The 27,768-nt window shown below is 34.0% G+C and overlaps 8 protein-coding genes across 8 annotated transcripts; 4 read left to right on the top strand and 4 right to left on the bottom strand.

Moving 5' to 3' along the window:
• Nucleotides 1-263: 263 nt before the first annotated feature.
• On the bottom strand, nt 264-4,448 carry SRB8 (Srb8p; the record flags this gene model as incomplete). The annotated part of the gene is made up of 1 exon (XM_003671781.1): nt 264-4,448. The coding sequence occupies one exon, from the start codon at nt 4,446-4,448 to the stop codon at nt 264-266; it is 4,185 nt and encodes a 1,394-aa protein (XP_003671829.1).
• A 533-nt stretch (nt 4,449-4,981) lies between these two features.
• On the bottom strand, nt 4,982-6,574 carry PTC6 (type 2C protein phosphatase PTC6; the record flags this gene model as incomplete). The annotated part of the gene is made up of 1 exon (XM_003671780.1): nt 4,982-6,574. The coding sequence occupies one exon, from the start codon at nt 6,572-6,574 to the stop codon at nt 4,982-4,984; it is 1,593 nt and encodes a 530-aa protein (XP_003671828.1).
• A 1,335-nt stretch (nt 6,575-7,909) lies between these two features.
• Nucleotides 7,910-8,923, top strand: ARC35 (Arc35p; the record flags this gene model as incomplete). Its single annotated transcript, XM_003671779.1, has 1 exon — nt 7,910-8,923. The coding sequence occupies one exon, from the start codon at nt 7,910-7,912 to the stop codon at nt 8,921-8,923; it is 1,014 nt and encodes a 337-aa protein (XP_003671827.1).
• Nucleotides 8,924-9,451: 528 nt separating this feature from the next.
• Nucleotides 9,452-12,268, top strand: PAT1 (deadenylation-dependent mRNA-decapping factor PAT1; the record flags this gene model as incomplete). The annotated part of the gene is made up of 1 exon (XM_003671778.1): nt 9,452-12,268. One exon carries the CDS (start codon nt 9,452-9,454, stop codon nt 12,266-12,268), a length of 2,817 nt encoding a protein of 938 aa, XP_003671826.1.
• Nucleotides 12,269-13,799: 1,531 nt separating this feature from the next.
• Nucleotides 13,800-15,134, bottom strand: AVT2 (Avt2p; the record flags this gene model as incomplete). The annotated part of the gene is made up of 1 exon (XM_003671777.1): nt 13,800-15,134. One exon carries the CDS (start codon nt 15,132-15,134, stop codon nt 13,800-13,802), a length of 1,335 nt encoding a protein of 444 aa, XP_003671825.1.
• A 1,044-nt stretch (nt 15,135-16,178) lies between these two features.
• Nucleotides 16,179-17,126, bottom strand: NDAI0I00120 (uncharacterized protein; the record flags this gene model as incomplete). Its single annotated transcript, XM_003671776.1, has 1 exon — nt 16,179-17,126. The coding sequence occupies one exon, from the start codon at nt 17,124-17,126 to the stop codon at nt 16,179-16,181; it is 948 nt and encodes a 315-aa protein (XP_003671824.1).
• Nucleotides 17,127-20,534: 3,408 nt separating this feature from the next.
• Nucleotides 20,535-20,969, top strand: NDAI0I00110 (uncharacterized protein; the record flags this gene model as incomplete). The annotated part of the gene is made up of 1 exon (XM_003671775.1): nt 20,535-20,969. One exon carries the CDS (start codon nt 20,535-20,537, stop codon nt 20,967-20,969), a length of 435 nt encoding a protein of 144 aa, XP_003671823.1.
• A 488-nt stretch (nt 20,970-21,457) lies between these two features.
• Nucleotides 21,458-25,258, top strand: NDAI0I00100 (DEAD/DEAH box helicase; the record flags this gene model as incomplete). The annotated part of the gene is made up of 1 exon (XM_003671774.1): nt 21,458-25,258. One exon carries the CDS (start codon nt 21,458-21,460, stop codon nt 25,256-25,258), a length of 3,801 nt encoding a protein of 1,266 aa, XP_003671822.1.
• Nucleotides 25,259-27,768: the final 2,510 nt, after the last annotated feature.

Below are 27,768 nucleotides of genomic sequence, written 5' to 3'. Positions count from 1 at the left end.
CTCTATAATTTCCTAATGTTTATTCGACCACTCAGAAAGTAAAACAGTAGATATAGTATTTTTTTCACGAGGAAGAAGGTTCAAACAAGAAACTTTGGTTTATATCATTCTATCCTCGATAGTTAGTTCTTTCATACTAAGAACTTTTAACGTAAAACTCTAAAGGTCGGTAAAGTTGTGTTTTCGCCACTAGCTAAGTGTTAAAGTTCTGCGCCGCGCGTGACGTCTTCCGGGTAATATAATAATACATGTATGCATTTAGATTAACGAGGGTTCTTTCTTTCAAAACTAGCCTCAAACAGACTCAAATTCAAACAGGAATTGTTCGATGAGTTATTTGTATCAGGTTGGTAATTGTTGATATTATGGTACGGTTCATCCTTGAAAACGGATACGTATGTCTTTTCTTCCTTGTTGTATATGAACCATTTCGATGACTTACCGTCCTGACTTATATTAGCACGATTTCCATTATCTGTAGGATTGATATCAATGAATTGAGTCCCAAGAGTCAATTTGCTATCGTCATCTTCATCAGAAGGTTCTTTTGTAAATGATGACACTTGGAAAGGCGGTAGTTTTGACATTTTTCGAGTTATTAGATCTTGATCTAAAATGACCAACGTCTGTTCTCCATTGTTCTCTTCATTACTTCTGGTAGATACATAAATACTGTAGGATTTAAAGCCTGACAGTATCTCATAGAGCATTAACTTCAATCTTAAATTAAATGTCAATTTACCAAATACTGTAAACATATTGTCGATAAATTTTTCTTCCTCTTGTCTGTCACTTATTCTCCCACCTAAAGAATTAAGGATCAGGCGGAAAATCGGATTTTGATGAATAGAAAAGATCTTGAAAAATACGTCTAAGATAGATTCTAAGTCTGTAAGTTTATTTATATCTAAATTGGCAAAATACGACATGGTCTGTTGGAATAGTGAATAACAATCATCAGCCATTGGAATATTACCTGACGAATCCTTGTTGATTTTCTTTGATAATGTTTCGATAACTTCAATAATGAAAATAAGGGACTCATTAGATATCACTAATTGTGAAAGACATCGTTCTAAGAAAACCCGTTCCACTACGACAATGACAGTAGTAATAATTTTAGTGTTTTTTAACTGATCGAAGATCCTTGTACACAAGTTATCGTACTGAGTTATCTCAACTACTTCAGAAATAAACATGTTCACATTGCTATCTAGGTTGTTTAGCTCTAACATTTCGTTTAGTTGATAACATGTGAAAATTTGAAAAATCCAAAGATTACTAAAGTCTAAGTTCGTATACAAGTCGGACGCTTTTGGTTCTTCTATTGTATGATCATCGTCATCTTCACCTTCGCTAGTAATGTTTTGTTCGTCTTTCAAGTCACTTTGTAACGTAAATTCCTTTATCTGATACTTTAGTAAATCTTCCATTATAACATTCGAAGTACTGGAATTTCTCTTCAATAAACTGATTAAGCTTTTTGCGGCCGTTGAAAATAGTTTTGTCATCATACCATATTTAACGAATAAGCTTAAAAATAACTGATAAAATTGAGAGAAATTATTTTCACAAGCTGTAAGTATTACCGCAAAGTTAGATTCGATATACTTCTCTTTATGATATTCAAAATATTGACCATCATCCATAGTTTTCAGTGATAAAAAGGGTATGATAAATTCAATACCTAATATACTCTGAATTTGTCCCAATGTTAATAATTTATTAGAGACCAATCTTATTAAGTCTTCTTTCTGGAAATATTTCCGTTTTAAAAACACAGACATTCGTTTATTATAGTCTCTCAAATTCGCAATCATCAACAAATGAAGATTGCGTCTTGCCAGCCTTCTTTTCTCAGTGGAAGTTTGTTTCGTTATCATCAGTTTAACATTCCCTTCAAAGACTTCAGTGAATTTCCAGACTTTCCTTGATGTATTGGAGTTGATGCAATTATAGATACGTTGTACTTCCATCTGATCTTTTTCAAGAAGTTCCTGCTTTTGTTTCTCCTCTTCGTATACATTGGTGAGCTCAATGTTCAAGTCATTATCGATATTCAGTGCCAGCATGAAATTCTTTTTAAAAAACTTCCAAAAGGGCATGAATGATGTAACCATATAAGTATCATTATCTTTGTCCCTGAGAACCTTTCTGTAAATGAAAATGAACGTTTTCGTAAATAAAATATGATCATTAATAAACTGGGAAAATACTTTTTCATAACATAAAAGAATATCCATTAGAGTTTCTAAAGCTTCAATATCAATTAATAATTGATGATAAACAATAAACTCAATCCATTTATAATAATGATGGGAAAGTTCAAGATCTATACAAAAAAGCTTGAAGTTTTTCAGGAGACGAACTTTATCGACCATCGATTGTGTATCAGAGCATAAATTACTCAAATACCATTCCGCTATTATCGTCTTGACGCTTAGTGGACACTGGTCCAATTCTAAATCATCTATATTCGCTATATTGTTTCTTATGTCTTCCGCATCTCTCTGTAATTGATCGAAATTATATTTTTCGAAAAAGGTAGGATCGTATTCCATAACATTTCTTAATACCATGTTATATTGACTTTTCATTAGTGGAGATATTTTCAAATTAATTAGAATTTTACAATGAACAAATTTACCATTGGAATTTGGTAAATAAAGAACACCTGAACTGATCAATTTCCTGATATACGTCGGTACCTTTATTATCCCGTATGTAATAAGTATATTAAGGAGTTTGCTCAACGAAGGTAAAGATGCTCGTAATGCCTTGTTTCGTTCGGAAAGTTTAGCTATTTGGAAAACCAACGTCCAAATCGTATCTTCTATCTGAAAATCTGGGAAGCCATCAACCGAATTAATTTTCAAAAGCAAAAGCTTTGCTACAAGTTGGTGTGCCTCATAATGCATTTGTCTTGAGGGGCAAATGGACCATAATATCAATTGAACAACCTTACTACATTGGAAATCATTCTGATCAATATATGAAGACCAATCAAAAGATGTTGGATTGTCATCCAGTTTTTTAGTTAGTTTGGTATCGACATATTTTAAATGAATTGCATCAAAGTGTATGTTATTCCCGGTGGTAGTTGGTGACATGATAAGTTTTACATCATTTTCAGAGTCATCGACCCTTACTAAACTTGGTCCGTTCTTCAAAGCTTCATTACTATAACTTATTAATTCTAACTTTTTGCGTACTTCTGTAGTGGCCTCTACGGTTTTGTTCAATAAACTAGTGGCTTCATATAAATATGGTTTGTATATTTCCCAGTTTGCAGCGGAAAATAGAAAAACTTCCAACGATTGCTCTTGAAACAATTTACATATCAGAAGCTTCAAAGTGGATAGTAAAGAATCTTTTATCTTGTTATTTTTCTTGAGATCATTTATAATATATCTTTCGTCATTGATCATAGATTTGCTTTGGGATATTGAAGCATATTTTTGTAATAACATATCGGTTATTTTTGATACTAGAAATAATGGCTGTGTTAATGTTGCTGTACCATTCTCATCAGCTGACTCTATAGGTTGGCATATACCATCCCAAAACGTCGTTAAAATATGTAATGATAACGGTAAAAATTTGAGATTCTCCACTTTCGTTACAAATTCTACCAGCCAATGATGAAAAGTTTCCTTTTCTAGTAATTGTAAAGTATAAGAATTGCCTAATAATTTTAAAAAATAGGAAATTTGGAGCTTCCAGTTCTTCATTTGATTTGGATCATTATAATGTTGAGAAATTTCAAAGATTAATTTCTCAAGGATATAAATGAAGTTGTCAGTCCATTCCTTTAATAATTGTTTATTGGTATCCGCTTGTGTTTGTGATGCCTTAGTCATTAGCGATTTCCACTCGATGGAAAAGCAGCATTTAATCAACCATATTGCTCTCTTCAATGGTATTTGCTTCGTGTAGCATTGTTCTAAGACTTGTCTTCTTTTCAAACCATGCGGTATAAACTTGGAGATCTTAGACAATGAGACATAAGGATTACTTAACTCTTGCAGCCATAATTCTTTTCGATGATCTGTCAAGGTGACCCTATTGGGTAAACTAAAGTATGGGCCACTTAACGGGAAAAATGTTGTTGCGTTAGGGCTGTTTTTGTCTTTAGAAGGGATTCTATTAATTTCTTGTTCCCTTACTTGTAATATTTTAGTGAATTGGTTCGCCAGTTGTATTGATACTGTATTCAATGGTTTATTCAATGTAGATCTAGCAGAGATACTTTCGAAGTTGACTTTTGACGTTGTATAATAACCTTTGGCAACAAACTTATTCAAGATTTGATCGTCCTCAAGAGTATGAGACCAAGCTTCAAAATCGGGATATATACATGATTTATCATCGTTTCTTTCCTTTTCTGTTCTGCCTGTATAGGGATATAATTCTTCTGGAGGAGTCAGTATATATTTATTGGGAGTCATGAACAATATTCGATATCTTGCTATTTCTTTTTTAAGCTTTTTAAAAAAATTTTAAGTAAAGGTTATCTTATTGATTTTTCATTAAAATTGGTGCTACTCAGTAGCAATGAGAAGATATTTTTATTTTTATACTTGTTGTAGCTCTATATGATCTACCTTTTTATCGAAAAATGTACGTAACGTTATATTCTTGGAAAATGTGTGCGCTGCGGTGCCAAATTAATATTGATTCCCAAACTTAAGGACAGAACACTGATCCTTTTGAAGAACCATCATTGTTTTGAACATTTTGAAGAGAATGTTAAGAAACGTCCCGGAAATAGCTCTGCATAACCCATGGTCGAGATTTTCGAAGTTAATCTTCAAAGAATTAAATTACTACTTTTAAAGGGAATATATAATAATATACATAGACTGTATTGTGGACCTCCATATATGAGTTGAATATTATGTATAGTTTATCAGAAAGACAATTAAAGCCTTTTTTCCTTGTTGGGGAATACCCTCATAAGCATTAATGTTTTTCACTCTCGTTAACGATCACCTTGCTGTGCATTTAATAATTTCTCCTCTCTAAGTGCACCAGTACGATCAATCATGGGCCAATTCCCCCAATTCGGTAATCTTAATACAACACAAGTGGCGTTATCAGCATGTTTTCCTCCAATAGCCTGGATATATTTAATAACTTCTTCTGAAACGAATTGTGCTGTAGCATTTTTCAAGCCTCTCATATTCACTGTTGATGTAATTAAATCTACTAATTCTTGATCTGGCATCAAATCGGAAACTCCGTCTGATACGAGGCAAATAAAGCATTCTTCTCCACCGAATTGTAATTTTGATTTCTCAGAATGTGGGAGTTGAGATGTACTACCAACCAAATAAGAATAGATATCAGGTTCACAAGATAATCCTTCTCTTTTCCCCAATAAATCACCAAATGCTCTGGTATTAGCGAAGTTATTCAAGAATCTAGATTCTCCAAAGGCATCTTTGTCTTGTTCATATGCATTTTCATCACTTTCAAGGTTTGTCCTCTTTTGTCTCCTCTTTCCTTCATCGATATTTAATCTTTCAGATTCTCTTTCGGAAGATGGGTGATGAATTTTAGTTAATGGATGAGCAATCCCATTTTGATCACAAAGGATTATTCTAGTGTCACCCACTTGAGTGACTACTAATTTCAATAAACCCTTGGGATCTACGAAAAATGATTCATCCAATGCTAACGATTCATCGTATGAGGATAAAAATATGGATGAAGCAGTAGATCCACCTGGAAATTTCTTTATTCTATTTTCGAAGGACATATCATTATCATTAGTCAATTTCTCGAATCCGCAACATTTTTCAAGATCAAATTTCAGAAAAGTATAATATATTCTTAACCTTTCATGGACGTTTAAAAGATGAGTCTTATCAATGATGTTACCGAATTTATCAAATATAATTCTTGAACCAAATTTATTAGAGCCATAGAGTACTGATTCCTCCTTTGTATTACAATTTTTAATAAATTTATCAAAGAATAAATCCCTTGTTGAATTCAATTTTTCCCAATATGATCCCCCAATTAATTCTACATATTTTTCTAAAAGGTGGAAAAAATTTTCCTTTGTTGGATTATTTTGAACTAATTCTTCGTGAAATGATTCAGCGAGTAGTTTAGATACTCTCCCATTACCTCCATGACCATCAAATATGGATACATTTAGCACTGATTTCTTATCTTGATTCCTGTCCACATATTTGGGGTCCCTTAATAGTTTTAATTGCTCTAATCTTGTAGGTAGTTTTAATATATTTATCGAATATGTATCTTCATTATGTAATCTGTTGATTCTACTTGTTGAATGACCAATCACACTGGGGAATTTTAATAATGGGATTCTTAACATTAAAGGAATATTAGTATGCTTTTTGTTACCTACTCCCCTGCTTTCCTGTGTATTTTTGGAAGGAATTGTGGAATGTGAGGCTTGATTGAGAATATTGATATTATTGCCATTATTATTGTACTTGATAGTGTTATTGTTCCATTTATTTGTTGTTCTTGACCATTGTGAATTAGGTAAAATTGTAGATGGTTTTAAATGAATGAAAGATTGTGATCGGCCATTCATTACCAGAGATGATATCGAGGCAATATCAACTTGAAAATTATACGATTAATTTGATATTTTATTTGAGGTTAATATATCAAGTGAGCTATTCCCTTTCTACTTCCTCATATTCTTTTTTTTTTTTGATTCAACTTGGTTTTTATTCCACAATTGCACTTTTTCTTTACTACTAATGAACTACTACGTACTATATAAAGGCAGTTTATACTCCGCAAAACATTTTAAAGGGAAAATTAAAAAAAAAATAGTATCAAGCCACTCGAAAAATCTATTTTCTGCTGCATTTGTTACTTGAGATTCTATTTATCGACAAACAAGAGTAATTCTCAAATTGGAAGAGAAAAAAGAAATAAAAAAGAAACAATCGACAGTTTTTTACTGAATATTTCAAAATCCCTGTATTGACTGCTTATTCCTAGGAAATGTAAATAAGGTACAAATTCAAAACTTACATCTCAAGTTTTTGTTTAGTTTTGTGTGCAAAGTTTTCCATTCTTCTAAAGTGTTTAAAAATAAAAAATAAAAGAGTTAATTTTGTTATTTTTTATTTTTATTAGATAGTTTAAGATAAAGAGTAATAAGCAAGGATAATATACCAATCATGGTTTATATATAAAACTCTATTTTATTGGTTTGTCCTTTATAAAAAATGTGATATAGAAAGTGTGTGAGTGAATCACCATATGTAGCCGGGTCAATCCCTTCAATTGAACCTTTGTGTGGAATATATGAATTGGCAAGGTAATAAGATAGAAGATTAGAAGTCTTCCCCTTAATATGTAAATACAACAAAATCATTGTGATAACTCTCAGGTAAAAGAACAACGAGACTCTCGCGGCTCTAATGTTACATAAGTACAGAAAGTAAAGAAACGGGCTATCGCATCTAACAAGAGTACCCTAAGCGTTCTAAAACGATTAGTAGATGATAAAGCGCCATCTATAATAATAGTATTATCCATTAATATTCCCTAACCTCTATCTTGCCACTAAGCATAAGTAGTCATATAGATATACAATTGACCAGTTGCCAGTTTCCCAGTTGTGTGGTACGTACAATAATCTATATCGCACAGGCTATATGTACAAAATCTCTTCAGTTCCCTTGTTTTTTCGGTGGTTACCCGCTGAAGTCAACTCTTTATTGTTTCCGAAGGTAAATCGAAGTTCACATTAGCGTTTAGCGTTGATATTGAAATTAAGAACAACAAGATATTTTTCAGATTGCTTATAGGGGGATCCAGATATAAGGTGTGTACGCTGTATTTGATGCTACGTATTTGATACTCAATTCTAACTGTTCCAAAAGAATATAAAAGGGAAACTCTATCAATAATGTTGCATTTGAAACCACATAACTTACTGATTCAAAAGACTTTCAGCGAAGCACTCGAGGCTGCCGCTGCTGGGGCTCCATTAACATTGGATAGAATCATTTCCGATTTTGATTACACAACTTTCCATATCTCAAATTCGCCAGAGGATAAGGCTTTACTTTGGTTGAGTATTAGAACTAAAGCTTGGCAAAGTATCGCGACATGTGATGGAAATAAAAATGGGTTACTCCCATTCTTAGAGAGTAAATTCACCTCTTATCCAAGCGTTTCGATCCCATCATCTTTTGAAAGTGGATACGATTATACTTTACAAATTGATTTGAAATCATTAGATGCAGCCACTGTCTTACAATTATCATTGGTAAAGACTCTAATTTTTAACTACCCATTCCACTTGTCCTTCAGTGAATTTATTGAATTGAGTAAACAACAACCAGTTACAGATGATTTTTCCATGTCATCTTCACAATCAACATCAAAATCTTTATATACTATTCGCTATAGAGATGATGAAAACATTTTCATTAAACCATCAAATGATAGAATTACTGTCATATTCGAAACAATTTTTCAAGATGAAACTGATAAAGTTTTTGGTAAAGTGTTTTTACAAGAATTCGTCGATGCAAGAAAGAGAAATCGTAGTATCCAATCTGCTCCACAAGTCTTGTTTTCTCATGAACCTCCATTAGAATTACAACAACATCAACAAGGATCCACTAACACAGATAAAAGTAGAAGATTTATCACGTTTGTTCTTTTCCCTCGTCATTTCCAAACTGTAGAATTACAATTCTCCACAGTTTGTCAATTGACCTTATTTAGAAATTATTTCCATTATCATATTAAATGTTCTAAAGCTTATATGCATTCAAGAATGAGATATAGAGTCGATTCATTCATCAAGGTTTTAAATAGAGCTAAATTAGATGAAGATGACGAGGAAACGATCGATGAGAAAAATCAACCACATCAAAGAAGAACATTCACAGGTAGAAAAATGGTCTATTAAAAAGAAAAAAATAGACTATATGAATAACATTATCAAAAACAGTACATACTTAACAATTATATATAAATAAATTTGAATAATTGTATCAAACTTTCATAAATCTTCGCATGTAATTAAGTATACATATAGACATGCAAAAGACTAGTAATACGCACCCATTACATTCTTTTGTGTCACAAAAGATTATCATTAATATTAAAGTGTGCGACATCACGTGCCTTGTTTGGCCGTTGAAAGCGATTCATTTCCACCCATACACCCTTACTAACATCGCTGCTCACGAAGTCACGAACCAATTGGCTATAAAAAAACCAAAGAACGGGCAACAAGAGAAAGAGTTATACTTCTAACAACTATCTTACAGTGAATGGAGATTAACCTGGGTCCATTTCTTAAATGACTAAGATCAAAAGAAAGAAAACCAGACAAAGAAAGGGTACCATTGATTATTTGATCATTAGCAAGTGAAGAATAAAATAAAGACAAGACGACAGAGGGTTTTTCTTTTATTGATATTGTTATTTTGATATGTCGTTCTTTGGTTTTGATCCGTCTGGACCTAAGTCAAAGGAGAGAAATAATGATGGCGGTAACAAACCATTGGATTTTGATGATACTTATGGTGGACTTGGAGATTATGAACAAGAAGAAGGTGATTATTTAAATGCAGAGACCTTTGGCGCGGACGTTGAATTAGGGAATGATTTCGATTTCGGTCACTCAGAATCAAACCAATCTGGAGCATCAGCCACCATCCAACAACCAAGTCACGTCCATAGATCATATGTGGCTGCTGCATCTCAAGGTGTTTCATCTTCAAATCCTGCTCAATTGGATACTTCGATTGATTTGAAACCAATGGAATCCTTATGGACTGCAGGTGAACAGGAATATCAACAGGAACAACAACCACAACAACCACAGGTTATGTCAATGGAAGATATTGAGAGACAACAACGTCAAATGCAAATGGCTGCTGCTGCACACCAACAAGCACCATCACAACAGGGATTCATGCAAATGCCTCCCCCTCCACATAACTTCCCCATGCAAGGCCTTCCCCCACAACAACCATATCAACAAGATCAACCAAATTCTCAATTTGTAAACCAATATCCTCCTCACATGATTCCTCCACCAGCAATGCAAGGTCATCCAAACCAATTTCAGCAAATGCCGCCAATGTTCAATCACCATCAATCTCAAATTCCAAATCCTAATCAACATTATCCACAAATGTATCCAACACCTCCACCAAACTTCCAGGAACATCATGGTCAGCAACAACAACCACAATTACCATTGCAACCACCTCAACCACCACAACAGGGAAATGGCTATTCTGCTAGTCCTCAAACTCTTCCTCAACCTCAATTGGCTCATCAACAAGTTTCGCCACCAACAACAACACAAATTCAAACTGAATTGCAACCACCTGCAGGAGTCTCTCGTTCCATCTTAGCTTCTCCACAATCTGTTGCATCTCCACGTACTGAATCCAACGTCACTTCTGCTTCTCCACAACCATTACAACAAGAACAACAAGAACATTATCAAGTAAGATCGCCTGAACAACAACTACCAGTAAGAAATATTCAAAAACAAATGCAACAGAGAAGAGAACCATTAACTCCAGAAGAACAAAAACGTTTACAAGTTCGTCATGCTAAAGTGGAAAAAATCATGAAACATTCAGGTGTTATGACTCCACGTGATAAAGATTTCATTACACGTTATCAATTATCTCAAATCGTTACAGATGATCCCTATAATGAAGATTTTTATTTCCAAGTTTATAAAATCATTCAAAGAGGTGGTATTGTTGGTGGTGAATCAAACAAAGGTTCCATCGCAAGAGCTTATTTGGAGCATTCAGGTCATAGATTAGGCGGTAGATATAAACGTGCTGATATCGCTTTACAAAGAATGCAAAGTCAAGTGGAGAAAGCTGTCACTGTCGCAAAGGAAAGACCTCAAAAAAATAAAGATAATGTGGAAAAAATTACTGGTCGTGAAGGGGTTCTTGGTAAAATTTCCTCAGCAATGAATAGTAAAGCTCCTCGTAGACAATTATTAATCCCATCCCATAAGGCAAGTCGTATATCTAACGAAGATGAATTACAATCTTTATTATTGGCTTCCTCAGCTTCCCCTTCCACTTCTTCTTTAGACGGAACAGATGAACATAATAATTCCCACCAACCTGTTGATGCTGCTTCTCTTGCCAATGTACCTGCTTTAGAGGATGTTACTCAACATTTGGGTAACGTAGAAATTAGTCAAAATTCTAAGTCAAGAAGAAGATCCTCTTATGCCTTTACATCTGTTGATCAAAATTCTGTGTTATCTCGTTCCGGTGGTAGAAAATTTGTTCTTTCATTAATTGAAACTGTTTATAGAGAAGTCCTTGAGCTAGAAGCAAACTTGAGAAGTGGGAAAGAAATCAATAACACTTTACTATGGGAAGCTTTACATGTTGATGATGATATATATGAAGTTTGTCCATTCATTTCAATGTTGACTTTTGATAAAGGTGTCAAGATAATGCCACGTATTTTCAATTTCTTAGATAAGAAACAAAAATTGAAATTACTACAAACTTTCTTCAGTGAATTATCTCATTTGAATATTATTATTATTAGTTCATACAAGACAAATCCAACTCCAACTGATAATCAATTGAAGAAAATTGATCTTTTCCAAACTGTCTTTTTGAAAATTATTGTATCATTTTTGTCAAATAATTCAAATTTCATTGAAATTATGGGACTATTATTACATTTAATTAAAAATAATAACGTTTCATTTATCTCAACTTCCAAGATTGGTTTAAATTTAATTACAGTTTTAATTTCTCGTGCTGCTTTAATAAGACAAGATTCGAATAGAAGTAATGGATTGTCTTCGCCTGAAATTTCCGCATGGAATGAAATTTATGATAAACTGTTTACTGCTCTAGAAAGTAAATTAGCATCTGTATTCCCACCACAGGAGTATCTCGATAAAGTACTGAAAGTTATGGACGAACAACAGCAACAACATCTACCTCATTATAACAGTGGCAATTCACCTTCTAATGTTCAATTTTATGACCAATCATATATTTGGCAATTTTTAGCTTCATTGGCTCTAAGTGGTAAATTAAATCATCAAAGAATAATAATTGATGAAGTAAGAGAAGAAATCTTTGGTACAATCAATGCTGCTGAAGAATTACTCAACAGTAATGAAATTGATAAAGCGAATGCTACCTATAGACGTGAAAAACTATATCAAGATCTGAATTTGTTCTTAAATGTCATGGGATTGGTTTCACGAGATGGTGAAATATCAGAATTGAAATAAATATAATTCAAATCTGATGTAACCCATCACAAGAAAGCCGTCGTATCAAATCGATGTCCTGGATTTTCCATTTTATATTATGTGTATTTTTTTATGTATATTTCTTTTAAAAGAATAAATCTCTAGCGTTTCATTCTTCTTTCATCATCCAAGAATAAAGTGTACGCCAAAGATAAAGGAACATCAATACCTAAATGCCATGATAATATTTTTGCAGAACTTTTTGGCTGTGTCTTGTCCGGTACACTTCCGACAACGCAGAATATAACTATGTGAAGTAAAAGCTATACCTGCAGCTTTAGTTTCAGCTTCAATTCGATTAACAATATATCAAATTATACACGTTTCTATTACGTACAGACTTCGTTAAAAATTTGAAATTAAAACGCGTTTCTCTTCTATGTTTTTACCCCACGTTTCCTTTTCGGAGTTTCAAAACTCCTCATTTTTCTCCGCAGGAAACCATTTTTGTACGATATCAGCTTGTTTCAATTCATATCAGTGATTATATCATAGAATCCTATGTAGTCCAATCCCCTCAATCCATATATATATCCTTTTTTGCCCTAATGAATAAGTCCCCATAAAGGGGTGATATATGGATCGAAATTTGCTTTTTGAAATGTATATAAGGCGATGAGGTACCACAGAAGGAATTTCTAATTCTTTGAACCCAATAAACTTACATCAGAAATATAATTTCAAAAAAAGGAATATGAAAGAAGAATGTACATTGGATAGTTCAAAAGAATGAGGATAAGCCATTATATCATTTGCGGTTGAACTGGCAGGAAAACTAAAGAGAAAAAAGGGAAAATACACTCATTTTACTATCTATTTTTTTGAAATCATCTAGAGAATAGATAGTAAATTGAAATGAAAATATCTGTTTTTTGCCTTTTACTCTTTTGTTTTCCATATCTGATCATTTAAGTTACAAACTTTGAACACAAGAAAGCTTTTAAATTGATAATATAGTGAAACCAATATTATTCTGATTTAGTTTCTCAGTACCACACCAACGACAGCAATCAATGAGGGAAAGTGAAATGAAAAAATATCACACGGAAAGCACATTATTAATAACAAATTTTCTATATTACCAATTCAATATGCTAGTATTTAAGGCTTGTAAGAATCCCGTATTTAAATTTACCTATATATCTAATTGAAATTATCACCATTTTTCAAATTCTCTTTCACCACTTCTATATATAGATGGACATGTGTATTGTTACCATAACAAATATACGGGAGTATATAACACATTGTAGGAAGGTACAGCGTGACGGACAAATATTAAAATAACAAGTAAAGATGATAAATTCATTACATGTTTGAATTAAAGAATTCTTCTCTGATGTATATTTATTGAAACTTAAAGACAGATAGATATGAACAACAAAAAATCATGCACTGAAGATTGTTGACACAATGAAATGGACTATTCATTATAGTAAAATATTATTATTATTAAGTACAAAATAACGTATCTAGCAATTATTATCTAATTACGGAAATTGACACCTTTTTAAATTTCACAATGTTTTTGTTCGTTATCAGCTAGGGCCTCCACTATTGTTTGGAAACTACTTACAATCATTACTGTAAAACCGAAAAGAATACAAAAATAATGTGGTATTTTTGATTTGATCGGTAGTGGTTCCTTTTCTTGACGCAACAGTAGGTTAACATAGGGAGGTAAGATATAAGCCATTACTGACGCTGTAGTAGCACCTACTAATTCGAATAATGCACCTAAATTACATGTCAACAAGGATACACTCATTGTAAGAAAAACAATTATTGTGGTAACAATGAAGTGCCATTTTCTGGTAAGTATGGGCATCCCTGGCTTTTCTTCGATAGAAGGAATCCATTCATTTTCTAAGAGAATAACTGCTATAACATCCCTTAACACAAAAAGTTCTAATGGGAGAGTGGTTAACATATTGAACCCAAAACATACTCTAGCAATATTTATTGCGACCCCATTTGGTGGAAAATTATTTAAAATATTACCTTTTGTCTTACCAGTAAAGATGAAAAATCCGGCATAGCCCATAATCATACAAAATATTACACTAATAAAAACACTGAGATGGGTCAATTTTGTAAATTTTGTAAGACTTTTATTTCGGATAGAATGGAAAATAAATGAGGTATTATGATGGCAAACTAAGGCGAATGAAACGATGGATAAACTTCTGAACAGCGACGGTGATGCCACATACGAAGAAGATGGTATCCCACTTCCTTTCAATTCTGCTGGCAATGACGGTCCAAACACTACGACGGTCATGACAATGACGGTCATACTGATTAAGGCCAGGAAAGAAGTACTTGATAATGCTGAGATATCTCTAAGCAGGGACAATGGGTATGAAATGAAAAGAGTTGAGAAAAAGATAACTGAATTTCTTGTCACAAAGTGAGAGTGAATAAATATCCGTAAAACATGTGGGATTGTGTCACCAATGATTATACAAAACCCAATACAACCTCCAAGTGCAAACAAACCATTGCAGCATAGTATCAAGTATTTACCTTTCCTCCCCATGGTATATTCTACAGTATCCCCATATGTAAGTTTAGAAGATAGGGTAATATTTGTAATTAGTAATCGTAATGTCCAATCCACTATGAACCCCAGCATAATGTATATTACGATTGATGCACATAATCCGGCGTTTTTAACAGCCAATGGTTGTGTAATGATACCTGCTCCTAGAATACTATTCGCCATATTCACAAAAGCCATATAAATATTTGATTTTTTATTATTCTCATCAATAATTTCTTTTACCAGGGCTTCCGAATCCTGTAATTGGAATTCTTCATCTGTCGGTACTATAGTGTAATTCATTCTTGGATATAGACAACTGTTTTTATTGTATATGTCTGTAATTTTGGTTCTTCACCACCGATTCACATCTGTAATCGGCACTTTCACTGTTGTAACTACTGTAAGCTCGAGAACCGTAAGTCAATTCACTATTGGTTGAGCTCACCTTTAGTAACTTGCTTACTTATCTTGATGCTGCTACAGTTCACCACTGATTTTACATTCTTCTTGTGAGAATGACGTATTTGACAGTACCCAGACACCCAGACGTCACACATCAGCTGTAAATCTCTATTGCGCCATCAATTACATTCACTCAACTTCATACTACCTCCAAGAAATTCATCTCAAATGCCTGAGTTGACTACGAATCGCGGGCCTACGTACTTGTACTACATGTTTTCTGCAATAATTAAACACCTTTAACAATCGGAGGAAATAAAATGTTTAATTAACTTCCCTAAAAGTATGTTATCTTATGTATAACGTCCTCTATATAAGTTATAGAAGTACTTAATGAATGTTCAACGATCCAGCAGTTGAAAACTTCATGAAAGAATCAATGAATTTGAAAAATCCATTTTTGTCGGCATTAGACCAGAATAGAAATGCCAACAGGAACAGGGCAATTCCCATTCCAACATGTTTTAAGATAATTGAGGAATAACAGAGTAATTCAATAGAATTGTATCTGGCCCTGTACTATAGTTAAAAAGCTGTATATATCTTTTCTTTTCCTGACAAAAGTGTAGTTCCTCGAATAAATTTGAACTTCTTAGTAAAAACCTTGCATAATAAATCTCACTTTTACCTATATCTGGCGGTTCTCTAAAAAGATCTATGAAACTGATGCAAAGTTGAAGGGTATTGAGAGCTTCTGAGAATACACATCTGAAAAAAATGAACAATCAAGTTCTCGTATACGATCTCTACCACTAGAAAAATCCATAAATTGTTACTGCTCCCGAAGATTGGTAGTTCCATTAAAACGCATGATGTATTAATGCAATTTTTGTTGCATTTTTAGTTTCACCGTATAAAGGTGAGACTTTCGACTCGAAATGATTAGACTTCTTCTAAGTGTACACTTTCACAGTACGCATGGTTTGTATTCTCAAGTACTTCAGAAAATGTCGAGTATTCCAATTTATCACCCAACATGTATTTCATTTTCAACATAAAGTAAGCTTGGTAAGTTTGACGTTCCTCCTCTGTGACGTCTTCACAGTGATTTACTTCGATATATTCTTGCTTGGAATTGTCCCCATGCGGGGAAGGGATAACATATATTTCATATGGTGGGTCAAAAAAGACACTTAAGACTTTATCCATCGTTGGTTTATAACCACGTCTGATTGCTCGAATTCTGTAAACAATCAACAAATCCCTGTATATTATTGCGTCCTCTTGAGAGAACCCATAAAAAATAGCTTGAAGTGGAATGTTGGAATATTGAGAAGGCGGCAAATATAACAGCCTATTTGGTTTCACGGGGCGCTCAGATATCTTATAGGATCCTTTATAAGAATACCCCTCATATTGAACATTTGTGTGATAATGTATATGACGAATAAATACCTGGAGGACAGTACCTAATAACGTGTATTCACTGCACAATAAATCTTTACCTGCTTCTTCGATATCACAGGAGTAGAAGGCTTGTTCCTCGTAAAGATTTGGCCCCAAGACAAGCAAAGTGGGGGCACCACCTTTTAACATCAACTTGTGAAACGGCGTCTCTACAACTGTTTCAAGAAAATTACGCCCTTTGTCAATTAAGAAATATTTCATGATATATTCTTTAAAAATCGTATTTGACCACTCTCCGTAATCCAGAGCAAAAGTCGTAGGTTCATCTAAAATCCAGTTGTCTCCTTTCGCGGAATAAGAGGTTGGAGCCGGTGTACTGTTATTAGAGAAATAGTTTGAAAGGAACCACCAAATATTATTTTTTCTTCTTGACTCCGAAAATGGTCTTCTTAACTTCAATCCATTGACAGTGACAAAATCCATGGTAAAGCGTTTTTGTTTGCATTTGTTCCTGTGTCAGCTTCTGATTGGGACATATATTAGGTTGAAAAAATCTTAGTAATGGTTCTAGGTTATGAATGCCTGCCTCTGTTTTGCTAGATTATCAATGGTAGACGACGTTTATGATGAGTGTTTTATCCCTCAATGAAATCCTGGAATATCATCCATCTGGTGTGAAAATATCAATCGTTGAAAAATGTGGAAGACGGTAATTATCCGGGTAACGAGTACCCTTCAAGAACAATAAAGGGAAATGTGTTCGGTATTATTTTCTACGGACATAACAAACTTTACAGACATGTAGTTCTAATCTGGTTGAAGTACTTATTTTATAAATATAATATATAAACTAAGTTGCGTATTGTGATATATTTTTATGAACGAAAATAAGAAACGACACATAAGAGAAGATGCTTGGGGTGCGGGCTGATTGGACGACAGAGAAGCCGCATTACACAAGTGAATAAAGCATGAGACAGAGCAAACTATTATACACAGAGAAACGTTAGAAGAGCGATAAGAAAAAGAAAAGAGATGAAAAGTTTTCCTACGAGTTATTAGTGTACGAGACGTGGGCAGAGAGCCAGTCGAGAGTAACAGAAATGAATAATTCATGGATATATAACAAGAGGAACTTTTAGAGGAGATATCTAAAAGTTTGTATTCATTTAAATATGTTTAAATAAGAAAAATAATCAAGTAATAAATATACTATCAATTTAGAACACTTTGTGTCACGGTATAATTCCTATTATATTACACGTATTAAGTAAGAAAAGGTCTTTCTATCAAAGACATACTTTCTTAATATTATTCTCTTCCAATATAGTGAAAACATGTTTCACCTGGGAACGCCCTTTTCTGTTACCCGTCGTAACCATGAATCCAGGCTGTCATTGATTCGAAACTCATCGCCATTACTGTTGATCTTGTTACAATTTTTAAAGAAAATGTTGACAAAAAAACCTGTTATTCCATTAAAAGTTTATGAACTTGTTCCAGAAAATGTCGTATAACACGATGTGATGTGATGTGCTGTTAAATTTTACAAGTATATAAGCGAGGATTTCTCTTCCATACACATTTTGCATAATTATATATTACTCACCTATAAGAGGGAGAGGAGCAGAATGTCCCCAAAGGGTCATATCTGGTGAATATATACCATCTTTCAACACCGTGAAACATGTCGTACACTTCGTTTTTCATCACTAATACGCTCTCATGGAACACTCGAAAAAATGGATTGGACTTTGGGTGAGGATAGGATTAGGATTGGATTGAAGATTTTCGGCGGGGATTAAAAAAAGGTAGGGTAGGCCCGAAACCCCTTAGGATAGACGAAAAATCCTATCCGTCCCAGGCCTGTGCACAGCAGAGCTTTCCAAAGAATATGGCATAAACAATTCGATGCCTCCCCCGACATTTTCAAACTCTCGTCTGCAATTCTTAGAAAACAGTGCAAACGGCCTCTACGAAATGCCGCATTCCCTCGAAGAAGAAGCTAACAAAATCACCGCCGCTCGGCAATATTAATTTTTTGAATCTCTTAGTTAATGTCTCAAATACGACGGGCATTAAAAAAAGTGATAACTCGGTCGGTAAAGGCAGACATGAGAGGAGTAGAAAATATTTCCTAGCCCTTCCCCCAAAAACATTTGCCTACCTCCACCCAAGATAAAAATTTTAACCCTATCCCTAACCCCGTTTACATAGAAATTTGAGTATGTACCCTATTTGTTGTTCAATTTTATTTTTAATCTCTTAAACGTTCTTATATTCTTAAGCTTTCTTTCTTTGCAACATAAACAAGTTACTCAATATTTTGGTTTCTTCGGTCAAAATACCTTTCCTTACATTGTTCTTTGAGAGGGTTAAAAGAATCTTTTTGTACTCGAGGTATATTGCTTTTTAGGAGATATAACATATTAAACCATATATTGGATGCATATTAGACTGCAGGATCTGACCTTATAGGTAGATTCGTAGCAGAATTGTTCCTCCCCCTCCTCTTACAGGAGAGTAATATATATATTGTACACATTACATATGGAATAGAACTTTTCTTATATAGAAAACATATATCGTGTTGTACGAAACCATGTGTCTGTACACTATGTGCCAGATATATATAATTCCGACATTTCGTCTGAACTGTTGCAAAAGCTTTAACATACTTATTTATCTTGCACACTCTTATTTAATTCATATATAGTCTTCTACTCTAGGTACTAGTCATCTTGAAAAAATTTGGTTGTAACTTACACTCCAATTTTACCCAAATTTTCGGTAGTACCCCCGGCTCTACCCCAATTTAATGAAAGTCTAGCCCTTCTTTTACCCCCAGAATTTTTTAATACAATCCGCCTCCCTACCCAACCCCTCCGATGTCTGGGTAAAGGAGATAATTTCCGAAAATGCTTGGAAGCCGGAGGAAGTCTCGCGCAATTAAATTCCGCAGAAAGTTTTGTGCAAATTGACCTTTTCGCGGTTTGTTTACGAAATGAGGGCAGAATTTTCCAGGTGTGAGATAAAGAGTAAAGATAAGATAGGAATCACTCGCTTCCTTAACTTAAAGTAATATCTCTTTGAAGGTGCATTTCCAACTATATTTAAAGGGGAGGGCGACACTCTAACCATTATCCAAAAATATTACCTAAAAGACCTATTGTTTTTTCAACTATGCCACACTTAATAAGTTAATCATAAAAATAGGCTGAAACTATCGTTTTCAAGATGATATATGACTTGGAAGATATGCGAGAAAAGGAGGAAGAGGAGATTCCTACTCTTCTGAAATCAAGAACTGCCAATATATTGCTTACCTTTATTACAGTTGTTGTAATATATGTATTGCTCCTTTATGTTTTGCCACAAAGTCAATCCAAAGAGACGGCTATAGATCCCGTTTCAAACGGAAAAGGTGAGTTGGTTACTATGAACGGGCTCTATAAACGGAATAGATGGACTATATTTGCTAAGAATTCATTGATTGGGATGATTACCGCTGTTGCTGCTATAACTGGTAGTTGGGCTGCCAATGTCTGCGCAGCAAACGTTGCTTCACCTGCGTGCTGGATTACATTCGTATCTGCCGTTGTTAGTGCCGGCCTCGCTTATGGAATGTCCCAAGATAGTGGAAGTGCTGCATCTAATGCCAAGCGTGAGTTCGTCGACTTTTTGGGCAACTTGGGATATACTCAGAATGATGTAAATCCCAGTACTATACTAGAGATTAGCTAAGCTTTAAGTTCCGCTGGGTTGCTATTTCTCGGTGTCTCCAACATCACAACAAACTCTTTAGTAAAACGGGACGTGTTCAATGCTACTGACAACCACAACATCTTAATTCATTGGAAAAGTTCCCTTGGTTCTCATGCTGGTTCGCATATGCAACAAGATTGGAAAAGCATGTTGAATGATATCGTCACAGACTCGAACCCTGGATCTTTAGAATCCACTATACGTCACACCAAAAAACATACACTTGAAAAGCGCTGGAATTACTTCGATGTTCAATGGATATCATGGAACTACGACAATATTAATCATGATCTTGACAAACAAGCTGCTGAGGATAGACAAGTAGAGGAGGAAGAGTATGACAGTGCCGTATATGAATATTATAATAATAACCCTGCTTGGAAATATTGTCTATCTGTATTCCGTAATGACCATGTAGGACATGAAGAGACTTATGATGACTTAGGAAGGGACAATGCCGTTCATGGAGAGTTGTACTTTAATACTTACGGGGGTGTTGATGGTTACTGCAACGATAACAAAGACGGCGCACAATGTGGCGGAATAGCCTGTGAAACGTAATATCCTTACATCAGAAAGAAATATCGAGATACAATTAAAAAATTACTTGTTTTGTCAGGGACAAATTTATTATGTCCTGGATACATTAAAAGAATTTTTTTTTTTTTGTTGAAAGAAGAAATAATTAAGACTTAGAATCTGTATATAAGATATTATATCCAATATGGCCATTTACTATTATGTGACTACGCGAAGAATTTTAGTGAAACCTGTCAAATAAAAAAAATAAAAAATGGTAAACTACTTTACGTAATGTACACCCATATATTTTAGTCCATTTATATATATTTTATAGAATGATATAGAAAAGAAGTAAGCAATAACAACTTTAACTTATTGTACTAAATCTATTACAACATTAACTAATAGTGTATCTTAATTATGTCTGCTTCATCCAATGCTTTACAATATATTAATAACCTGCGCCAACATCCTTTAAAAAAATTGTTTTCGGTGAAGTCCCGAAAAGTTCTTTTTAAAATCGGAGTATGTATCATAAGTTAGCTACTGCTTACCGAGATTACACCAAGTTCAACCTCAAGGTCTGCAAACCTGATGCTGTGTTAATTTCGGGTAAGAGATTTTCTAGATCTTACATTCAAGAATTTTATGCCAATGTCGTTGCCAGATATGATGGTTGTATCGAAGATTTACGTAAATATTTTACTAAAGTTTGGTCGGTTGAAGCTATTGCAGACTCTGTTTTAAACTCTGGTCCCAATTCCGATTTTGCTGAAAGTAGAATTGCTCCAAAAGGTTCCTTGTTTTATTTATTCAGTAATTCCAAATTGCGATCTCAAATTCCTGAAACTGTTCCAGGTACTGATCTTGACGTGGAAGCTATTGCTAAGACTGCAGCTGATATGGGAGTTTGTGTTATGTGGATGGTTTATTTCTCTGCTACTGGTCCCTACAGATTTCCTGATATGTTGATTTTGAAGTATGCTGGTAATAACAGAAATTTGTTTATTGACCCCAACTCTCGTTGTTTTGATGTAATTACTTCTTATTCGAAAACTAGACGTGCCAATTTAATGTGCAAGAGTTTAGATAAGAAGACCTCTGATTATTTATTCCATTATATTTTTGTCGTTAGGGCTATTCTCAAACATGCCCTTAGTCACGATTACGATGGTATGAAGAGGGATTTGTTCAACGAGACTGAAGGGGAACCTGCTAATTACTTGTTGAATAATTTCTTAGCTAGATCTGTTGGTGGTGGTGACTCAGAAGATGATTTTGATCCTGTTAAACATTCCAATAACGTCTTGAATTCTTTTGTTTTTGTTGATGCTATGTCTCATTCATTGATGAATTATCATAAATTCCAATCGTTGTTGAAGGTGTACCCAACGTCTATTGATAGATCTTCAAGGTTGTCTTTTAGAGAGTTGAGACATGGAATGATCAAGCTAGTTCGTGAGTATGTAAAGGTTGAAGGTGAGGATATGGATGTAATGAATGTAAAAGAGAAACTAGCTGGTCATTCTGCCACTACTGGGCAAAGTATCTACGGTAACGATGTTGAGAGTGGTGTTGGTGCAGATGCGTCGTTGGATGAAAAATATGCCACATTAATTAACAGTGCCTGGCAATATTGGTTGGGGCTTGGCTATGGCATAGAAAGAGAAGAAGGTGAGTCTGCTGTCGCTAAAAATACTTGTGTGAAGAAATACTTTTCACCAAATGGTTCTATCAAAGATTTGTTTGTTGCCGGTAAGAAGTTGTATGGTAAGGAATTTCAATTCAGAGAAGGTCAATTTGATGTTGCTGTGGAAATTTATTTATCAGGAACTCAGATTATTCCTATTCAAGCTCTTCCAGGTTTTGGGGAAACTGCTCTGTTTCAGATTCCTTTGGTTGCTTTATCTTATGGTGACAAGAAAACTGTTTCATTTGTGTTCGTTCCTTATGTGTGTTTGTTATCGAATATGAAGCTCAGACTATCTTCATGTGGTATTAATTGTGGTATTTTGAAGGATTTGTTTGTTAATGGCCCAGCTGTTGAAGAGAAGGATTTATTTTGTGATGTTTACGTCGGTACCTTTAATGATCTAGGTTCTGAGAATTTTGTCCGGTTGGTCAATAATTGGTACAATATATATCAAGATTGTATTCTAGGTATGATTGTCATTGATGAGTTTCATAATTTAGAGACTGAACAATCGTACCGTGGACAATCTTTTAGATTGATTCCTGAGATTAACTTTAATCTTGCTTGGAAGGTGGTGGTGATGACAGGTACTGCTGGTGAAAAAGGTATGGTCAAACCTATGAAGTTTATTGGTTATGACAAGGAGATGTCAACGTCGATGGTGTCCAATAAGAACAGAATCTTGTACTTTGATTTGGTTAATCAAATTCCTCTCAAGAATATTGTGAAAAAGTTCCAAGTTTTTGAAAGATCTACTGTGGCCGAGACTGAGGTGGAAAAGTTGGTAGATAGATTCATGGAGTATGATACCAAGTCCAAGGTGATTATTGTTTGCAAGGAAAAGGTTACTGTTGAGAAGTTGTATTTCAGGCAAGATTCTGAATGGGTTCATGGGGATTTACCATCTGAAGAGAAGATTAAGAAATCAAGAAGATTTATAGAAGATGATAAGTGTAGAATAATGATAGGGACGAAGTTGGTGTCAGAGGGTATTGATATCAAAGCAGTTAAGTTGGTGATAATGCTTGATTACCTTCCATCAATTGGGGAGTATATCCAGACGGCAGGTAGGTTGCGTGAAGGTGGGGTATGTCTTTCCTATTGGACCAAGAGAAGTGTTCAAACTTGTTCGGTGAAACCAGATGTTTGCATTATTAAGCAGGTATCCAAATTTTATGATCTGAATTACGACGGTCATGATTTATGTTGTGGCCATCATCATAATATCCCAGAAGATGTTGCTAATTTGTATCATTATTTGAATGGTGATGGTCGTCCAAGAGTTGTGGAAGTGGATGCTAGTATTGGTGATTCTGAACATGTTGGTAATGTTCCTTCATTTTCTTCTGCTAATGAGTCTTCTGTGTTTGAGGATTTGGGTCCAGATATGGATCAATCTGAAAATTTTATTGCTTCTAATGATAGTAGTTTTCCAGGTTGGAGTAATGAGGTAGATATGCCTGATAATTTGGAAAATAGTAGTCGTGGTTTGGTGAATGAGGATAGTACGAATGATAATAATAATAATAGTGATGAAATATTGCCTACCCCAAGAATTGTCCTTTTACCGTTTGATCATGGCCCCAATAAAAGAAGAAGAATAATATCCATGAAAGATGAGATTAATGGTCTTTTTGGTTCTGCTAAGAATGTTTTTGAATTTATTGGAATCCCATCCAAACTTTGTTCACAATTATTTTTTTATGGTTTGAATGAAAGTTGTTTGGATTTCCCCTTGTCTGTTGTTGACAATCCTTGTCCTGATTGTCTGGGTGCTAAAGATGGTGGATGTGTCTGCTGGGAATTTGGTCCTGCTAAGGTGAAGAAGTATTTGGGTTTGAGTTTTATTTTGTTGTTGAAGATGATCATGTCAGAAAAAGAATTTGATGGTGTGAGGAAGCATTGCCTCGATAGGGGCCTCCATGCTGTCATGTTGAGATATGGTCGTTCGAAATCTGTTTTATTTGATAAATTCAAGACTAGTGCTCTAGCCAAATTTTGTGAAATTATTGTTAGGAAACCTAAGTTACCGGTGCCTGGTGAGTTGTTTAGCAACGATATGGTCATGGCAAGGTGTTATAATATGATGTGGGAGAACATTCAAGGACGGAAGTTAGATATTTTGATGTTTTTCTCGGTGAAGGATTGTACGGATCAATTGAAGGGTCTATGGGAAGCTGGTAATGGTGATGATTTGGCCTTCAAAGATATAGAAGCTGATGTTAAGAGAGCAAGTACTACGAGGTATCAGAGTTTACCATTTATTATTAATTTTGGTGGTAGACCTAATTATTTGGTGAGTACTTGTGGGTATGTCTTTGAAGAGTATATGATTCTTTATTCCATTGATAAAGATTTTAAGTCTAGGTCTTTGTATGATTCTCGTGAACGTTCTAGGAAACCACCCAAAGTGAAGGTGCCAGCATACCAATACATCATGATGATGTTTGCTGTGTTCCATAACCGTGATTTCTTAGATTACTTTTACAAGAAGTTTCCATCATTGCCTAGAGTTAAATGTTTTAGTCACTGGCTGAAGTTGATGACGTTGTCAGTTCAGTTTCCCAATGATCAAGGTAGAAGGCTGTATTTGGTTGTAGGAGCTATGTATTATTTATATTTAAAAGGATGTTAAGAGTGTATAGTTTTATTATGTGTTTTATTTGATATATTCATAGTAAGTGTAGATATATATTGGTATTACCTTTGGAGTTAGCCGCCCAGCTCTCACTGATTAAATCTTGGAATTGTCAATAAAGGAGGTATATATGTATAGTAATGGGAGTTGTTCTTTCACTGTCATGACCAGAATTCAATGTAGATTAACTTACTAGACCACCAAATATGTACGGTTGAGATTGAGGAATTGATAGATGATTTCTAAAATTACCGTTTTTTGTTTAATTTTCCTTGTCAATATATAGTATTTCAGTTAAGTTGTAACATTTATAAAATAAAATATATTTAATATGAAAAATAAACTAATTTCTGCCATTTTTCATATATCTTTTCATAAATAGTTAGTTATGATATTGTGGATATATTTATTATCAAAGGTATAGATTAATATACAACTATAAAAAATATATGTCCTTCTGTTAGAAATAGAGTTGGCATGAGTACTACAGAACTATGTATAGTCTGGCTATCTCATTGAATAATATTATTTTTCCTGAGTATTGTCCATTCAAGTTACTAATTTAATTTTGTATTATCACGTAGTATAGTATCCTTTAATGTAATAAAATGGTTCACCAAATATCAATTTTTCGAATTTTGTCAGAATTAATACCACCAATAACTCGATGAAAATACTTGGTAGTTTCATAGTAATAATTATAATGTGTTCGATTGTATTGGTATTTCGTCATAATATACTATGGTCCATTGGTAATGTATAGTTGTTCATATATTTATCCATATTTCGTCATTGGTCATAAGATGGTCAATGTTGATGGTAGTTCAGAAGTTAACGTCTCATTATGTTGTCTATAATTATGCTCATCTTTTGTTACCAATCCACCATGCTTGGTTTGTCATATACCGTTGTTGAAATTGTCAAATTTTGTTATATATCAAAAAGAGCCAAAACCATGTCAATATTGTTATTAGTTTAGAAGTTAAGGTCTGATTATCTTGTATCAATTGGCTATTGTCTTATGTTTAAGTATAGTTTGTTTCTGGTCACTGTTCCTGAAATATCAAATTTGTTGTTTTATGTCACAACTGAATAGACAGATGGGTGTGGAAGTTGCAAATAAAGAGCTTGGTTTGTAATCACTACTTCAATTTGGAGGGGATATTGCGTAGTATCACGGTATAGTGTATCAGTTTTTGAATGTTTGAATTGGTTGAGGAGTTCATGGTGGAGAGTAATAGGGGCTAACAAAAAGTGTCGATTACTCCAATTTACCACACATGCAGTTTCCAACTTGGGGATTCTACAACTATATTTCCTGAATGCCCGTGGTTTACTCTCTTTGATTAGCCCTTAATTAATATAGTTGGAATGTTTATTGAGCATTCTCACTTTTTATAGTGCATTACCATCATTGGATGTAAGTCCGTCAGGTTTTCATATGTGGAAAAGTTATCAGTATATATGGATAGCCCGGTTCGAGTAGACCAGATTTCCTTGTATTAATCTTTCATTTGCTTTTATTTTGTTTGTTTTCCCTCTGTCTGTAGTTGTTAATAGCTGTACTATATGTTTGTATGTGTTCACGTTAAAATTTTATAAATGTATATGTTGTATAGAAGTAATAACAGAAGATATAAAATGACTTCCTTTGAGAGACGTGCGAGTATGATACTCTGGATATATATATATTATCAGATCTGTAGTTTATTACAAAACTATAAAAAATATACCTCCTCCTTTTATATTTATAGTGGTGTTAATACTTGTAGTAGGTATATCTGCAGATGATTATATTATTCAATGTTAAGATGTCTTAAATTACTGTTCTTTTTTTATTGTCATAGGGTAGAGCATCATATAATATAGAAAGTTTGATCACCAATTGTCTATATTTCATTATTTGTTGTCAATAGCAATACCAAATACTAAAATACTCGACCGATTTTGTAATAGTTTCAAAGTAGCTGTTTTAATATGTTCCTTTATATTGGCATTCCATTATAGCATTCTATGGTTCATCAATCATGTATAGTCGTTCACTTCTAAGTGTGTCAGAGTACGCCAATTTTTAATCATTTATGAGTGTAGCATGTCCAGTATGCATGTTAGTCGATATGTTAAGATCTCAATGTGTTGTTAATGAATATGTTTATATGTTGGTATATTATAGAGAACCCATTATCTTAGTCTGTCATGTATTATCGTTGTATATTTTTATTCTTTGCCACCTGTGAAATATGGTAATAGGCTTGTCACTATTGATGCTAGTGTAGCAGTTAAAGCTTGGTTATGCTGTATTATGTAGCTATTATCTGCTGTTCTTATACGCTTAGTTAATGGGCCATGGGTATTTGCATATTATATTTCGAAATTATTATGTCTCACCAATAATGATGCATGGCTGAGGTGCCAATATAGAGTTTTATTTTGAGGGACTACTTCATTCGCTAGAGAATACTGGGTAGTATAACGATGCACAGTATCAGCTCCTGAATGTTTGAATT

Source organism: Naumovozyma dairenensis, chromosome 9 (genome assembly GCF_000227115.2).
Source record: "Naumovozyma dairenensis CBS 421 chromosome 9, complete genome".
NCBI lineage: Eukaryota > Fungi > Ascomycota > Saccharomycetes > Saccharomycetales > Saccharomycetaceae > Naumovozyma > Naumovozyma dairenensis.
Note: the sequence above shows the minus strand (reverse complement) of the source record. Positions and strands in the feature narration are given on the sequence as shown.